At 41.5% G+C, this 19,098-nt stretch overlaps 1 protein-coding gene across 1 annotated transcript in view; it reads left to right on the top strand.

The window, feature by feature from the left end:
* The window catches only part of CLASP2 (cytoplasmic linker associated protein 2), a 977,269-nt gene that overhangs the window by 775,036 nt on the left and 183,135 nt on the right, over window positions 1–19,098 (top strand). The window contains 1 exon segment of the mRNA XM_030203481.1: window positions 9,416–9,559. Within this exon segment, the coding sequence (XP_030059341.1) occupies window positions 9,416–9,559 (144 nt within the window).

Below are 19,098 nucleotides of genomic sequence, written 5' to 3'. Positions count from 1 at the left end.
TGATACATAGGTTGCTGATATGCTGAGCTATACGCAACTTAACGTTGCGTTTAGTTTGACGGATGTACCATTTCAAACATGGACATCTGATCCCATACACTACTTGAGCTGTGTTGCAGTCTGTATGACCTCGTAAAAAATATCTGGTGGCAGTTTTTGGATTGATGACTGTTCATATCTCCAAAGCGTATGGGCAGTAATTGCAATTTGTACACCGTGTGTGCCCATCATTGTCAGTCCTCGTAGATGAAGTGCTGTGCCGAAAAATGGATAACATTTCTCCCATATTTTTTGCCGTTTTAAATGAAATTTTAGGTCTATTGCTTAATTGATGATGTAAATACAATATGGGCCAGTGTTCATGGATAATCCTTGTCACGTCATGTCCTTGGTTGGAATATGGGAGGATGCAATGAATGATGTTTCGTTGATGCTCATCTTTTATATGAGGAGCTAACAGCCACTCTCTGTGTGCAGTTCTGTGCTCTTTTTTGTGCTTTCCTGATAATCCGAGGTGGGTCTCCACGTTGTCTGAAATTTTTTTACATTTGCTGAGCTTGTTTGAACGTTTTAAGATCACTGCATAATTGATTGACTCGCATAAATTGACCGCAAGGTATGCCATTTTTCAAAGAGCAGGGATGACAGTTGGTGTAATGGAGCAAGGTATTTCTGTCAGTAAGTTTTTTAAACAACGAGGTGCTAAACTGCCCTTGCTGTACTGTAATATGAACATCCCGAAAGTTTACATTGTGGTCTCCAATATGGTGTACAAACTGAATATTAGGATCACAGTCATTCAAATATTTTAAGAAGTCCTGAAGAATGTCCACACTACCTTTCCAAATTAAGAGGACATCGTCGATGTATCTTCGCCAAACTGTAATCCATTTTTTGTATATAGATTGGTCCACATATTTTTCTCATATTCTGCCATGTACAAAAGTTTGTAAGGTAACAGCTACTTATTTAAACGAGAACAACTGTCATATTTATTTATTTAATTGCATTTGTATCCCATATTTTCCCACCTATTTGCGGGCTCAGTGTGGCTTACAATACATTGTAATATTAAAGTTTAGTTGAACCCATTAAGTGTTGTTCTAATATTAACAAAAACTTCTCTTTAGAGTATGGAACATATATTCCCCTGAAGACGCCGGTAACGGCAAAACGTGGCCTCACGTTAGGAAAGACGCTCGTTCTTCAGAATTGCTTTTAAACCACAGAGCACAGACAAGATGATCGGGAGCCACGGTGGCTAGCAGCACAACACCATGAGGACTCTACTTTTTACCTTTTCCACATTGGAAGCCTTATGGAATTGAGATAAATGGGCATTACAATTAGTTCCCGCTTTTCATTATTTGCAGCATTTACACAGGGTGGTGAAGGGAGGTAGGTCAGTGCTGTGATGTTCTCTAGTTGAAGTGCTGATTTGTTACCATGGCAAATGGTATAAGCACAACAACACTTACTGAGCACTGCAAAATAAAAATATTAAAAAATTATATATCATACATTTTCTTGCTGAGATAATGTGCATTACTTGAATATCTTATTGAATCTTTATATACCAGTTAGTAGAAGTATAGGCACCCAAATTGGTAAAATTAAATTTTAACTGCCAGAGTCTCAGCCACTCTTTTAATGTTTGGAGGTCCCTTCTCTTTGTTTCTATTCCCTCCAGGGTATCCACTCTCTTGGCTATCTTATTGTGATCTGCAAAAAGCAAACCTTTCCTTCCAGCCCTTCAGCAGTATCTCCCAAAAATATATTAAACAGAATCGGCCCCAGCGCTGACCCCTGAGGAAAGCTCCATTTGAGCCACTGAATTCCTGCTATCTGAAGTACTTAACCTGGAAGGTCATTTTCTTGGTGACTGTTACTTCAGCTCTTAGGGTCAGTGAGCTTTAGGCTTTAGTACTTGGATATACCTTATACTAAATATCATCACGACAGAGTAGTCCTCCGCATTCACCCTACCGAAGGAGTTGTCGGCGTTCCATCTGAACCAGACGATTGTCTTGCCAACATTCTTTCCCCAACCTCATGCCCATCCTGATGAAAGCAGCTTTCACACATTGGATTGCAAGAGAGCATTGGCCTACCAGCGAATAAGGCCCCACGGACGGTCTGCTCAGCTTTTTGTTTCTTTTGATCCAAACAGGATGGGGGTCGCCATCGGGAAATGGCACCATTTCCAGTTGGCTGTCAGATTGCATTTCCTTCACTTATTCCCAGGCTAGGCTGGCCTTAGAGGGTCATGTCATGGCTCATAATCTGAGAGCCATGGCTGCGTCAGTAGCCCACTTGAGGTCAGCTTCTATGGAAAAGACTTGCAAGGCTGCGACATAGTCTTTAGTCCACACATTCACATCACACTACTTCCTTGAATTGGTTATCCGACACGATAGTCGGTTTGGGCAGTCAGTGTTGTAGAATCTGTTTGGAGTCTAGAATCCAACTCCACCCTCTTAGGCCTGTTTTATTCTGTTCCAGGCTGCACTCTCACTCAGTTGTATATAGTTTCAGGTTAATCTGCGTTATGTTCTCACCGTTGTGAGGCCCAGTTAACCACTGTTGGATACTTGTGACAATATGCAAGCCTGCTTGTCTTTGGAGAAAGCGAAGATACGTACCTGTAGCAGGTATTTTCCGAGGACAGCAGGCTTCATAGTCTCACAATCCCACCCACTTCCCCTTGGAGTTGTCTCATTCATTATTTTTATTGTTGATTTTTGCTTTAATATTGAATAAGGGGACCATGTTCACGCAGCGGGAAGGCACGCATGTGCAGTGGAGTGCAGCTCGTGCTTCACAAAACACAAACTTTTTACTTTGGCATAAATGCTGGACCGGGCAACACAAATCGGCGTACCCACTTGTGAGAATATGATGCCTGCTGTCCTCGGAGAATACCTGCTACAGGTTAGTATCTTTGCTTTAATGTGGTGTTATAAACTGCACTATGGTTTTTTCTTTTTTTTCTTTTTGTTCCTTGGTGAACACCTTCCATCTAACTTTTTTTTTTATTTTTGCAAAATATATATTTAACACCATTCTGGAGTATGGAATGTTTTATATTAGAGTCCCAGGCTGCATATTAAACAACTATGATTTTTGCTGCATATATACAGCATTGCAGAGGTTATTTTCTTTCTTGTACACATGTAAGTACATGTGTAGCTTAGCCCAATGTTTCTCAACCAGTCCTCGGGGCACACCCAGCCAGTCGGGTTGTCAGGATATCCACAGTGAATATGCATGGAAGAGGTCTATATACCAAGGAGACCGTGTATGCAAATCTGTCTCATGCATATTCATTGTGGATGTCCTAAAAACCTGACTGTGAGGATGAGCCCCAAAGACTGGGTTGAGAAGCAGTGGCTTAGCCATATTTCAGTGGCACTGCACGTGTACGTAATGCTTTTGAATGTACCCATATAGGCACTGTTATTCAGCACTTACATGTGTAAGCTTATTCATTTGGCCATGACAGTTCAAGTTATATCTGGTGTTGTCATGTTCAGACCAAATGTGTAAGCTACCTGTATAGGTGCTGAATATTGGTGTCTACACCTATAAAGTATACATGTACTTGGGACATCGAAGGGAAGTTCTAGGATGGCACCATTTTTCTGATTTATGAAACTATACACGTGGAATCCTGTTCAGAAGGAATGGGTCCTCGGAAGCTTAGCAGAGATATGGTGGCAGAGCCGGTGGAAGGGGGGGGGGGTGCTGGTGGTTGGGAGGTGTGGCTAGTACTGGGCAGACTTCTACGGTCTGTGCCATGAAAATGGCAGATACTAATCAAGGTCAGGTATAAACAAAAAGTAGTACATATGAGTTATCTTGTTGGGCAGACTGAATGGGCCGTGCAGGTCTTCTCTGCTGTCATCTACTAAGTTACTTTTGCTGAAAATGTTTTTTCTTTACTCAGCGCGTAGTTAGACTCTGGAACTCATTGCCGGAGAAGCAGGCCTTGCTGAGTTCAAAGGGGGTCTGGACAGATTCCTGAAGGAAAAGTCCATTGATCGTTATTAAATTTGGGGTTTTTGGGCCTGGATTGGCCGCTGTCGGAGACAGAGTGCTGGGCTTGATGGACCTTTGGTCTTTTCCCTGCGTGGCGGTGCTTATGTGCTTATGGAGATTCAACATAGCATCAAATGTCCAAACTGATCCATAGCCTGAGAATGTTGTTTTCTTTTTTCTTGGGGCAACCACCTGATCAGTGATCAGAGTGAGGGGACCCTCTGCTTCCTTACTGGAGCTCTGAGAAAGGCACCCCTCCCCCTTTTTTAGGTGCTTTAGTAGAGGGGGGGTGTCAGCCTCAGGCTGCACATTGCCTTGATCCACCATTAAGTCCCAATATCTGTTTGGTTCATACCTGAAAATTGGCTCTAAGATGGGGAACCAAAGCAAAAGTTGGCTCAGGGCACCACAAACCCTTGAGAGTTGGCCCTGAGTGAAGAGAATGAGATGGACTGGGTGAGGAGGGAGGTTGCTGCACTAGTAACATTCAGGAATGCATTAAGGGCCTGATCTACTAAGCTTACTTTTTCCTATGGATAAGGAAGACTAAAAACAGCCTTAGTGAATCAAACTATTAGTAAAACAGTCCTTGACGTGCTTGCACCTATAACAAACAAATCTCGTCCTTAAAAATTATCACCATGGTTTAACGAAGATCTTCTACAAATGAAACACAATTCCAGGAAACAAGAAAGAATTTTGGCCACAAATAAATCCGCTGAACAATGTATTAATTGGAAAAAACTAAAAACATGCAAAAACTTCCTATTACTCCAAGCTCATAGGTGATACAAAAGTCAATTCAAGGAAACTCTTCTCCTTAGTAAATACTAGTCTATTGAACATTCAGCCTGTATGAACCTCAAAAGAACCCACTCCAACTGCAGACCAATTTGCGACATATTTCGAACAGAAAATAACTAAAATCAGATTAGAACTAAACAACTGTTTTACATCAATTGACTACTTCCTCAATCTTCAGGATCAATTATCATCTTGTTCTCAAGCAGACAGATTTTGGTCCACTTTTCACCCAGGTCAGTCACACCCTGCTCAAATATGCAAAATCACATTGCCTACTTGACACATGCCCTAGTTACCTACTCAGATCAGCTCCTAATCTATTCATCCATTATTTACACTCAAATATTACTCTGATGCTATCTCAGGGTCTGTTCCCCTCTCAAAATGGCAATATTGTCTTGACTCAGTGGCGTTCCTAGCTTGGATGGCACCCGGGGCGGATCACCGATGCGCGCCCCCCCCCCCCCCCCCCCCCCCCCCCCGCCTGCGTGAATGCCGCTGGGGGGGGGGTGCCGCGGCGCACGCCTGTGGGCTCCGACTTTGCTAACTTCGCTCGTTCGGGGCAGAGGGAGCTGCAGCGAACGAGCGAATTTAGTGAAGTCGGAGCCCACAGGCGCACGCCACGGCACCCTCCCCCCCCCCCCCCAGCGGCGTGCACCCGGGGCGGACCCCCCCCCCCCCCCTTGGTACGCCACTGTCTTGACTCCAATACCAAAGCAAGCTTAAGTATATTCTCCAATTATAGATCAGTGGCCTCAATTCCTCTATTGGTTAAAGTTATGGAAGGATATGTCATGCAACAACTAATGGAATATCTCTAACTCCATTCCATCTTACACAGCTCACAGTCCGGTTTTAGACCCTCTTATAGTAGTGAAACTGTTTTTACTACCCCCTCTTAGCCAATTTCAGAAGAGATAATACATTCTTCCTTAATTAACAACACACTATCCCAATACACACCCTCCTCCCACTCCTTACCTCTACCACCCTCCTCCCTTACCCATCTTACTCACATCTAATTGCCCACCTCTTTACACTTTATTATAGTTCTTATCCATTCTATGTTACTTTGTAGATCTTTGACATTGGAGCAGCATGTGAACTCTGTAGTCAAGCAAATGTTCTTCTCTGTTTGGAAGCTTAAGCGTATCCAGCCTTATTTCCCTAGAGAGGTATTCCGCAACCTAGTTCAGTCCCTAGTTATAAGTCATCTCGATTACTGCAACAGTATCTACAGGGGATGCACATCCACACTATTAAAAAAATTGCAAACTGCTCAGAAGACAGCAGCTCGACTCATCTTCGGTAAATCGAGATTTGAAAGTTCAAGCCCACTACGTGAGAGGTTGCACTGGCTTCCTGTGAAGGACCGTATCGTTTTCAAGATCTGCGCATTGGTGCACAAAATCATCTGTGGAGACGCTCCTGCTTACATGGACACTCTAATTAACTTGCCGCCCAGGAACTCCCACAAGTCAGCTTGCTTGTATCTCAGTCTCCACTATCCAGCTTTCAGTGACCTAAAATATAAGACTGTCTATGCTTCCTCTTTTTCTTATCTTAGCACTCAATTCTGGAACGGACTGCCCCAAGTGGTCAAATTCACCCCTGATCACCCGACCTTTAAGAAGCGGCTCAAGACCTTCCTTTTCGGTAGAGCATATGCTGTGAGCCCTCCTTTTGTTACATCCTTCTGAACCACGGCTGCCATAGCGACAAATTGTCACCTTCCCCTCTCTCCCTCTCCCTCCTGTTGTTCCTCTTTCCCTCCTCTGACACCAATTACTGTATTTTGTATTAATGTTGCTTAATAGACTATTGTACGCCACATTGAGCCTGCCCGTGGGTGGGAAATAAATGCCATAAATAAATAAATTGAACCTGCTAATAAGTGGGAAAGCGTGGGGTATAAGTGTTACAAATAATAATAATTAGAAGAATATTATGGTCAACAGTGTCAAAGGAACTAGACATATTAATATTTTGTTGCTAATACTCAGTTTAGCAACAAAATATTAATATGTCTAGTTCCTTTGACACTGTTGACCATAATATTCTTCTAATTATCCTCGACCATTATGGAATCTGTGGAGCTGTCCTGAAATGGTTCTCTGGCTTTCTAAAGTCCAGGTCATATCAAGTCAAACAATCAGGTGTAATTTCTTCAGCATGGTCTCCTGATTGTGGAGTACCTCAATGTTCTCCTCTGTCCAATATCATGATGATCCCCCTAGGTCAGGGGGTAGATGGTATGCAAATCTATCCCCTGCATATTCATTGTGGATATCCTGAAAACCTGACCTGCCTGTGGCTCTCGAGGACCGGAGTTGCCTACCCCTGCCCTAGGTAATCTACTAGAAATAAATGGTCTTTCGTCATTCATTTACGCTGATGATGTCACCATTTATATCTCATTCTACTACTACTACTATTTATCATTTCTATAATTATATGAAATAACGAACTTGATCAAATTAGGCATCAAATTAATGGAATCTTGGGCATCTAATTTTAAATTAAAAGGCAATACTGATAAAACTAAGTACCCTCACCACTCTATAAATCTTAAAAATTTTACATTAGAGAACATCACTTATCCCCTTGACTCATCAATGAAATTATTAGGAATCACAATTGATCAATTCCTTACCCTTGAAAGTCAAGTTTCTACTTTGGAAACTAAAGAGATTAAGACCTTTTTTATTTCACCAAATCAGTCTTTCCTACTTTGGTTCAATCCCTAGTACTAACAAAATTTGACTACTGCAACTCCATTTATGTAGGAATTATAGGCGACCTTATCAAAAAATTACAAACTGCCCAAAATACCGCTGCATGCCTCATATGTAAATCTCCTCACTTTGCCAAAGTAACTCCTCTTCTATATAACCTACACTGGTTACCAGTAAAAGATAGAGTATCTTTCAAGTTCTGTGTTTTTATTCACCAAATTCTATATGGTGCTGCTTCATCATATATGAACAGTTTCATTGAATTACCCCCACGTAATGCCGTATCATCATCCAGAGAATTTCTCGTTCTGCATTTCCCTATTTGTAGGAATGTAATCTATAAAAACAATTTGCAATGCCAGTTTCTCATATCAAGGTACTAAAATTTGGAATGCTCTACCAAAAACAATTAAATGCACAGATGATTACCTGTCCTTCAGAAATCTACTGAAAACTTAATTTTTCTCAATTTAGCTCTTCTAAAAACAAAGAATTCTATTTGAACATTATCCATTCATACAATTAATTTCATTTCTTCTTTCCTACCTAATGCTATCTAGTCCTAATTGTACCCATAGTTATTCATCTTCACATTTTGTTTACAAACTTAATTATGATTTAAACTTCTCTATCCATCTACCCTTAAGAACAGTTGCATCCAGGTTAATTCACCACATATGTTATATTTGTTTTACAAAGCCAATGTTAAAGCATTTATTGTACTTTATAATCTGTTTATTTAATTTTTAATATGTATCATTCATTTGTTCGTTGTGTAAGCCGCATTGAACCTGAGTAAATCTCTGGCTAATGTGGGGTTAAAATGTTATAAGTAAATAAATAAGCTCTTAAGGAGCTCACATGTACCTTAGAATCTCCTTCTCCTCATTTCAGTGGAGACAATGTTGACAGGAGAAGAGTTGAGAGAGGCCTCAGACGCTGGCTTCTAAGTTTTTGGACTGGTACATAAATGCCAAGAAAATTTGTACTACAATCTATAAATTTGCAAGTTCATATATGCCAGAGGATATAGATGAAATATGATTTTGAAATTGTGTTTCAATTAAAGGGACTTCGCCACACATTTTAAATTTTTTGCAGCTGCAAAATGTGTTAGGGTTCAGAAATCCAAGGATCAAATAGCTTTGAAGACTTAGCAATCACTAAACAAACATGAGACTTCATGGTTCATCTTTTCAGATGACTTCAAGGTAGCCAGTCAGTGTGACAAAGCATGTAGGAAAGGTAATATACTAAGATTCTGGAAGAGCTGTATCGCTAATAGAAAGAGTGAAGTGATTCTTGCATGAGACTGCACCTTCACTACTTTGTTCATTTCTGGAGCCATATTTATACCAAGACATTGACAAGTTAGACGTAATTCAAAGGAGGGCCACCAAAATGATGCATGGCTTGTACTTTAAACTGTATACAGATTGAAGGGAGCTAAATGTGCACCCTCCAGAAGAAAAAAAGGAAAGCAGATCTATGGTAGAAACACATGAATATCTTAAAAACTTCAGAAGGGAATCAAAAGGTATTTTCCACATAATGCAAAGCTCAGATAACAGAGTAATGATGGGAGGGTATCTCAAAACAAATATAATACACCTTTTCAGTGACAAGCTAGGTGATTGTAGCCTTTATCACCTTCCTGTTTAGACCTTGGTGATGAAGAAAAGACATTACAATACTTATATTTACAAGAAGCATAATCAAATTAACTTCATAATAAATAATGCACTGTTTGGGTTCTTTCTTTGGACTGCTATAGATATAAAAGCATTAGGACAACCTCAGTGCAAGGGATTAATTTGTATGACTGTTTCTGTATGCAGGTTAAAGTTGCTATTCTCAAATACATCGAGATATTGGCACAGCAAATGGATCCTGGAGATTTTGTTAGCTCTAGTGAAACTCGACTGGCCGTGTCAAGGATCATCACCTGGACAACAGAACCCAAGAGTTCAGATGTTAGGAAGGTATGTTGAGAATCTAGCTGGTACCCAGAGATTATTTGTTCAGTTGTGGGCACATGTTTACTTTTGGTCTGTTTTGACTAAAGCCTTACTGCAACTGATACTGTATTTTATTCAGTGGTTTATACTAGATGGGGTTAGTAACATCTCGTACACTGTTTTTTATCTTCTTTAATGCCAAGTTGATTTTACGGGCCACAAACATCTCTTTTCTTCATGATTCCCTCAGTGTTCTATGAATGACAACAGTGTACTTAACCCAGTGGCGTAGCCACAGATGGGCCTGGGTGGACCAGGGCCCACCCACTTAGGGCTCAGGCGCACCCAACAGTAGCACATGTTTAGCGGTAGCTGGTGGAGATCCCAAGCTCTGCCAGCTGAAGACTTTCTCCTTATAGTAACAAAATTCTACTCTCCACAATACTGGCACCTGCGCATGCTCAGTTTTCAGTGCATGCCTGCTGTAGACTGCCAAGGTGGAGAGAAGCATTTTCCTGCCAGCTGAGATATTTTTGTGGTGGGGGGGGGGGGAGAACTTTTGGTGCCCACCCACTTCTTACCTAGGCCCACCCAAAATCTGTAGTCTGGCTACGCCCCTGACTTAAACTAATCATTATTTTGTATATTTTGAAACTAAAACAGATGAAAATACTCATCACTCCCTAAAGGTTTTGTTAAACACACCTGATATATTGGATAACATATTCTGTTAGGTAAGTTGTCATACAGGTCAGGCTTCAGAACTGTCTTCCCAGCAACACCAAAGACAATAATATATAATTATTTTTGGAGTTAGGGTAACTGTGAAAGCGCATATATAAATCCATTACTTGATCAGTCCTGGTAAGCTGGAGAATTTTTGAGGCAGTCTGAAGCAAAGGTGGTCAGAGCAATGTTGCTGCTGTGTGTGCTCTGTTAACATCTTCATCCAGGTGGGCCATATTAACATGCTTCATATGTCTATGTAAAGTGGTTTGAAAAAGTTTTCCCCATCCTTCCCTCCAGTTTTTCCCCGTTATTGCGTACTTGTTACACAGATCTTTAAACAAAATGTAATAGGCCAAAGGAACCTAAGTAAACACAGTTTTTAAATTATTACTTAATTATTCTTCCCCCCCACATCTACATTTCTTACTGTACCTAGAGAACCACATACGATCTTTTTGCACGCTAATACCTGCAGTTACCCCCCCCAACCCTCCACATCACCGAACCAGTTATATACCACAATATCTCATTTCCACACTAATACCTACTGCCTCTCCCCAACCAATTATATGCATCACCCAACCACTAATACAAACCCTAAACATATCACACCTTCAGTGTGCAAATGCAGAAAAAGGAAATGGACCATTGTATCATACTGTAATGATACACTTTAAAAACATGTTTGCCTAGTGTTTTATTGGTATAAAAACTTTCCTTACCTACATGACTTTTTGATGATTACTTTATTAAAGAATGGAAAGATAAAATTATGAAAAAAACATGTTAATTTCTTAGACTGTATAATTCTGAACTGGAAAAAAATACAAACTTTAAAACCATTTTTGCTGTAGATTTTGTATAATCTGAACTATCCACAGTTCTAGGTAGGAGACAATAAGCATGCATTGTAAGAATTTAAAACATTATCCACTGCAAAGCAACAAATATACAGCCATTAAAACTTGACTACCACAAACATAATTAATTTGCTAGCATCCTCTAAACAGAGATCATCCTATCCATTATGACCTGTGTTGCCACAGTGCCTTTGTTACCAGTACCTAATTGCAACAAAGATGGAAGAAGCCTGTTGGAGGAATAGTGCTTTCAGTTTCTTCTTAAATGATGTTATATTTGCTTCTATTTCAACCCAGCTGGCAACTTATTCCATTCAGATGAGCCAAGGTCATAAAGACAGAAACAGATAAAATGACAGCAGATAAAGACCTTAATATGGCCTATTCAGTCTGGTCATCCATACCAACTACTAATCTGGACTATCCTTAACCCAGAGATCACTTGTCCCTGTCCTATGCTTTTTGAATTCAGATAAAGTCCTCATCTCCACCACCTTCACTGGGAGTCCATTCCATTCATCCACCACCCGTAAAGAACAATTTCCTTATATGACTTCTGAGTTTATCCCTTTTTCACCTTCAACAAGATATGCCCCCTCATTTCAGAACTTCCTTTCAACTAGAAGAAGCCCACCTTCTATGCATTTATTCCAATCAGATATTTAAATGTCTGTATCATATCTATTTTTTTAGTCTAATGTGTAGGGCTTGTTTGTTTTTGTATTATTGTATGTGTAGTTTGTTCCTTGCTTTGTACAAAGGCAGGTTATAAATGGTAATAAAATCTAAAGCTAAATACTTACCTTCTACCACCTTTCTTCCAAAGTATACATATTGAGATCTTTAGGTCTGTCCCCCATATACTTTGACTAAGACCACTGACCATTTTAGTAGCCATTCTTTTTGAAGGTGTGGTCTCCAGAATTTCACAAACTATTCTTTATATATATAATTTAACCATAATCATCACAAGAATATCTTGCTTACAGAAACATAGAAAATTCAGGGATAAGTAATAATGATAAAAAGGAGGAAGTGTTTCCAATATCCGGGTGGGTGCCCACCTATGTAATATAAGGGCAAAGGCGGAGTGTGGATGCACAAAACTCAAAGTACTGGATTTCAGATGTACTGATTTTGATAAAATGGGGGAATACTTGAAGAAGGAGCTATTGGTGTGGGAAGGTGTAGGAGAAATGGAAAATCAGTGGTCAAAGCTAAAGGCGGCTATAAATAAGGCAACTGATCTTTACGCAAGGAAAGTAAACAAAAACAAGAAAAACAGGAAGCCTATATGGTTCTCCAAACAAGTAGCTGAAAAAATAAGAGCAAAAGAGGCTTTGTTCAAGAAATACAAAAGAACGCAACAAGAGGATCACGGAAAAAACTATCAGATTAAACTCAAAGAAGTGAAGAGGGAAATACAGCTAGCGAAAGCGCGAACAGAAGAAAAAATGGCTAAAGATGTAAAGAAAGGTGACAAGACCTTTTTCAGATATATTGGAGAAAGGATAGGAATGGAATTACAAGACTGAAAGATAATGAGAATGACTATGTGGAGAGGAGGATAAAGCGACTGTGCTAAACAATTACTTCTCTTTGGTGTTCACGGAGGAAAATCCTGCAGAAAGACTGCAACTGGCTGCCAAGGGAATATCTGGGAATGAAGTGGATACTGCCACGTTTACAGAAGAGTTTATAAACAGCTGGAGAATCTGAAGGTGGACAAAGCTATGGGGCTGCATGGAATTCATCCCAGGATACTGAAGGAGCTCAGAGAGGTCCTAGCGGGACCTCTTAATTTATTTAATAGATCTTTAGGGATGGGAGAGGTTCCGCAAGATTGGAGACGAGTGCATGTGGTTCCTCTTCACAAAAGTAGAGACAGAGAAGAAGTGAGAAACTGCACACCGGTAAGTCTGACGTCGGTGGTAGGAAAAATAATGGAGTCTCTGCTGAAAGAAAAGATAGTCAACTTTCTAGAAACCGACGGGTTACAGGACCCGAGGCAACATGGCTTTACCAAAGGAAAATCCTGCCAAACGAATCTAATTGACTTCTTTGGGTGACCAAAGAATTGGATGTATGACATGCGCTAGATGTAATCTACTTGGATTTCAGCAAAGCCTTTGATAGGGTCCCTCACAGAAGACTCATGAATAAGCTGAAAGGGCTGAACTTAGGACTGAAAGTGGTGAACTGGATAGGAAACTGGTTGAGTTACAGGTGGCAGAGGATGGTGGTAAACGGAATCCGCGCAGAGGAAAGAAAGGTGAGCAGTGGAGTTCCTCAGGGGTCAGTGCTGAGTCTTGTTCTGTTTAATATATTTGTGAGAGATATTGCTGGAAGGTTGGAAGGAAAGGTTTGCCTTTTTGTGGATGACACGAAGATAGCCAATAGAGTTGATACCCTGGAGGGAGTAGAAACAATGTGAAGGGATCGCCAAAAGTTAGAAGAATGGTCGAGGGTCTGTCAGTTAAAATTTAATGACTCTGAACTACACTCAAGCTCTCAAGTAGATAATTAGAAAATCGAAAACACAGCTTCACACCTGCTGTGTATACCAGTGTATGTAGGAAAAACCCATCACCCTACTGACTTTAATCAGTGGTAATATATGTGGAGAAAAAAGCTTCAGTAACACCACCCAGCCAGACTGAAATCATCCTATATAATAAAACGCACCTCCAACGTTCTGAAGCCAAGAAAGTGAAGCCTTCAAGCCTTGAAGCATTCCTGCAACTCCGAGGAAAACCTTGCTAACGCCCGTTTCATTTGTGTCAGAAACGGGCCTGTTTTACTAGTCAGACTATAAGGCGTGGGCCCAGCGCAACGTCATCTAGCTCAAAAAACCTCCACAGTGTTACAATTAAGCTAAACAGGTGATCAAATAATAAGTTAATTCCTAATTCCAAAGATCACAGAATCTCTAACTTGTCTGCTTTGCAGTCTTATAATATATTTATACTGCCGACTACTTATCTTGACTCCAATGTCTGTGGTGTTGCGCTCTCATACAGTAGCACCCATCATAACCCAACAGGGAGTCCCCGTTTCGCTGTCACTGCTTCAGGGGTTCGGCACACTTATACAGTTTTAAATTTCAATTTTTCATCTGCTGCTATTCATGGACATGTATATCATCCTGTGTCTCCTTGGCTGCAAGCCTGTAACTGACAAAACACACGCCTACAGTTTTTAATCAGTGGTTCAGGCTCCACCCTATCGATCAACCAATCCAGCCTGAGCTACAGTGTCTACGTACCATTTTTGCTCGATTTGTCTTAATCGACGGCTTAAATCCCTTCTTCTCAACGTGGGTTTTAATTGTTCCAAAACTGTGCATTTTAAATCCTCAAAACTGTGTTTGGCTGTTTCGCAATGAGTCACCCACGTTGAGAAGAAGGGATTTAAGCCGTCGATTAAGACAAATGGAGCAAAAATGGATTTATTTCAACACAACGGAACTAGAGGGACTGAACATTAGGGTGGAGTGGACAGCATTTTTTTTGACCCATGATGGAGATGTACATGGATGTTACTCATGGGATTGGTTTTTTCAAACCAGTGACGTAGACACTGTAGCTCAGTCTGGATTGGTTGATCGATAGGGTGGAGCCTGAACCGCTGATTAAAAACTGTAGGCGTGTGTTAGTTACCGGCTTGCTTTCAGGTTGCAGCCAAGGAGACACAGGATGATATACGTGTCCATGAAAAGCAGCAGATAAAAAATTGAAATTTAAAACTGTATAAGTGTGCCGAACCCCTGAAGCAGCGACAGCGAAATGGGGACTCCCTGTTGGGTTATGATGGGTGCTACTGTATGAGAGCGCAACACCACAGACATTAGAGTCAAGATAAGTAGTCGGCAGTATAAATATATTATAAGACTGCAAAGCAGTGTACAAGTTAGAGATTCTGTGATCTTTGGAATTAGGAATTAACTTATTATTTGATCACCTGTTTAGCTTAATTGTAACACTGTGGAGTTTTTTTTTTTGAGCTAGATGATGTTGCGCTGGGCCCACGCTTTATAGTCTGATGATTTCAATCTGGCTGGGTGGCGTTACTGAAGCTTTTTTCTCCACATATATTAACACTGATTAAAGTCAGTAGGGTGATGGTTTTTTCCTACATCCACTGGTATACACAGCAGTTAAAGTTTAATGCCAAGAACTGTAGAGTGATGCATTTGGGGTGCAGAAATCCAAAAGAGAGATACCAAATAGGAGGGGAGAGATTAGTAAGCTCGACTCAGGAGAGAGACCTTGGGTGTTAGTGTCCGAGGATACGAAGGTGAAGAAACAATGTGACAAGGCGACGGCTGTGGCCAGAAGGATGCTACGCTGCATAGAGAGGGGTATAACTAGCAGAAGGAAGGAGGTGTTGATGCCCTTCTACAAGTCGTTGGTGAGGCCCCACTTGGAGTATTGTGTTCAGTTTTGGATGCCGTATCTTGCTAAAGATGTAAAAAGACTGGAAGCGGTGCAAAGAAAAGCTACAAGAATGATATAGGATTTGCATTGCAAACCATACGAGGAGATACTTGCTGACCTGAACATGTATACCTTGGTGGAAAGGAGAAACGGGTGACATGATACAGGTTTTCAAATATTTGAAAGGTATTAATCCGCAAACAAACCTTTTCCGGAGATGGGAAGGCGGTAGAATTATAGGATATGAATTGAGGTTGAAGGGGGGCAGACTCAGGAGTAATGTCAGGAAGTATTTTTTCACGGAAAAGGTGGTAGATACGTGGAATGCCCTCCCGCGGGAGGTGGTGGAAATGAAAACGGTAATGGAATTCAAACATGCGTGGGATAAACACAAAGGAATCCTGTTTAGAAGGAATGGATCTACAGAATGTTAGTGGAGATTGGGTGGCGACGCCGGTAATTGGGAAGCAAAACTGGTGCTGAGCAGACTTCTACAGACTACTCCCTGATCGTAACTGCATAGATATGGATTGGATGGAATGTAAATTTTAAGAGGCTTTGATGTTAGCTTCAGAACTTGTAGTACAAGAAGAGTTCTGGGCAGACTTCTACAGTATGTGCCCTGAGAATGGCAAGGACAAATGAAACTCGGGAATACATATAAAGTATCACATACCACGTAAAATGAGTTTATCTTGTTGGGCAGACTGGATGAACCGTTCGGGTCTTTATCTGCCGTCATTTACTATGTTACTATGTAAATATGAAACGCATTGCCGAAAGCTGTGAAAACAACCTATGACCACCTAAACTTCAGGAAATTACTAAAACCAACCGGTTCAAAAAGGCATACCCCACCGATCCAACATAAATACCTACATCCTGCAACACAGTAAAACCAAAGCTCGCAGTGGACAATATATAACCTTCCTCCCCTCGATCCCATTGTACCTAAAACACATGTACCATTATTCAACCATTATATCACCTTGTATTTGTTTCTACTGGTCTAGGCGAATGCCTTCACGGTACTATGTAAGCCACATTGAGCTTGCAAATAGGTGGGAAAATGTGGGATACAAATGTAACAAATTAAATAAATAAAATATTACAAGCAAAGATATATAACAAAAAAAACCAACCCTGATATTTCAATTTAGCCCACTATACAATCAAGGGCAGAGAAATTAACAATTGGAGTACATAATTAGGTAATGAGGAAAAAAGAAAAGGCATAACGGCTAGCTACTTCTCTCCATCACAAAGATTGCTCATTAAGCTTCAATAACAGGCAGAGCATAGGCGGTCGGTGGCCCAACTGTTTGGGGAGGCTAAAGGGGGCGGGATTAGGGGTGGAGCTTAAATCCATTATTATCGGATAACACACAGAAAAAATAAATAAAAATAAAAGTCACAATTAATACCTTTTATTAAATTTAGATATTGGATATGTATCATATGTCAAAGAATAAAGTGGTTGCTCAAAGCATATACTAACCACAATCGCTCAACTGCAAAACACTATGCACAATTTTGTGCAAAAACACACTCAGAACCTTACTGTACCATAAATATTACACTGGGCAGAACCTAATACACCAATATACCACCCATACGGAAAATGCAGACCGTCAACAATATGAAACAAGGGATCATAATATCACAGTTCTCATGTAGAGCCACAAAAAACCCTAATTCATGTTTAGTGTGGGATAAAATGCCATAAATAAATATAAACTTTTAATGTTGAGCACCTGATTCTCAAAATGGACATATTCCAAACACTATAATGAAAATAAAATGATTTTTTCTACCTTTGTTATCTGGTGACTTTGTTTTTCTGATCATGCTGTCCCAGTATCCAATTCTGCTGCTATCTGTCCTCTTAACTCCGTTTCCAGGGCTTCCTTTCCATTTATTTCTTTACTTTCCGCCTTTCTTCTTCATTTCTTGTCCTACATCCGTAAAAGCTGGGTCCTCTGCAGACTTGACTTTCCAGTGGATCCAGCTTCTGCCTATTTTCTTCATCCATGTGCAGTTTTTCCTCCTATCCTTTTCCCCCATCTCATCTCCTTCCTCACTCCTCCCTCCCCCTCCCCCTCCATCTGTCTCCAGCATTTCTTCTCTCTCCCTTCCCTCTTCTCCATCCATGTCCAGCAACCCTCCTCCATCCACCCACCCATGTCCAGCAACCCTTCTCTCCCCCCTGCCCTCCCCTCCATCTTCCCACCCATGTCCAGCAACCCTCCTCTCCCCCAGCTCTCCCCTCCACCCATGTCCAGTAATCCTCCTCTCCCCTCCATCCACCCATATCCAGCAACTTTACTCTCCCCTGCCCTCCCTCCGTCCATACCCCGAGATTCTCTTCTCTCCCCTGCCTCCCCCTCCATCCACCCATGTCCAGGAACCCTCCTCTCCCCCTGCCCTCGCCTCCATCCACCCATGTCCAGCAGCCCGCCTCTCCTCCCTGCCCACCAGCGACTCTTCTCTCCCCTGCCCCCTCCAGCTTTCGCTTTCTCTCCACCCCCACCCCCAGGGTCCTGTCTCTTCCGTCCGCTCTCACCCATCCGCGTGGTCGCTTGTTTTTAAAGCCAGAGGCGTTCTCCCTCCGACGCCAGTGATTCACCTAGCCAGCCTTAATCTGCCTGCGTCGGAGCCTCTCCCTCAGACGCCTCCCGCCTCCTCTAATGCAACTTCCTGTCTTACACAGAGGTGGGACGCGTCTAAGGGAGAGGCTCCGACGCAGGCAGATTAAGGCTGGCTCTGTGAATCACCGGCGTCAGAGGGAGAACGCCTCAGGGCGGATTGACCACGCGGCTGGGTGAGAGTGGGGGGGAGGTGCAAGACTCGCGCGGGAGGGGGTGAGGAGGCAGAGACCGGTCACTGCAGCATTTGGCGCTTATGCGCCATCTCTTCTAAAGATCTGTTTGGGGGAGCGACCGCTCCCCCTGCGCCCCATCTAGCTACGCTTCTGCCTCTTTGGCCAGCAGCCAAGGGAAGTCCATGATTAAGCCTCCCCAAGCCTCTTATACGGGGCGCCTATGAGGCAGAGCAGGTGTAACAGACAACTTACTTAAATCAAGAAAAGAACATAATTTGTATAGTAGCAAGAATATGTGCTGAGCATTCAAATATTTCACCAAACACTTAAAAGGATAATGTAAAAAGAATGAAGTACCCAAAGAAATTGTTTCTTGCCACATGGCTAGGAACAGTTTGTGTCTCTTCTGTGTAGCTCTAGCCACATCAGGATATATCCATACACTTTGTCCCAGATATTTCAAATTCAGATTACGAAAGTACAGTCTCAGAACAGCATTTAAATCTTGTTCAAAGTCGAAGCTGACCAATAAGGTAGCTCTTTCCTATGTTTCCTCAGTAGAAAAATCCAATATTGCAGAAATATCAAGAACTTGTTGATTACTAGATTCAGACCTGATTCTTCTCTGAGGCAAATAATAGACCTTTTTAAGCCTGACGTCGGTGCTGGGCAAAATAGTGGAATCTATTATAAGGAATAAAATTACATAACATGTAG

The sequence above is a fragment of the Microcaecilia unicolor genome, chromosome 1 (genome assembly GCF_901765095.1).
Source record: "Microcaecilia unicolor chromosome 1, aMicUni1.1, whole genome shotgun sequence".
In the NCBI taxonomy this organism is placed as follows: Eukaryota; Metazoa; Chordata; class Amphibia; order Gymnophiona; family Siphonopidae; genus Microcaecilia; species Microcaecilia unicolor.
The sequence above is the reverse complement of the archived record's forward strand: the minus strand, read 5'-3'. Positions and strand labels throughout refer to the sequence as shown.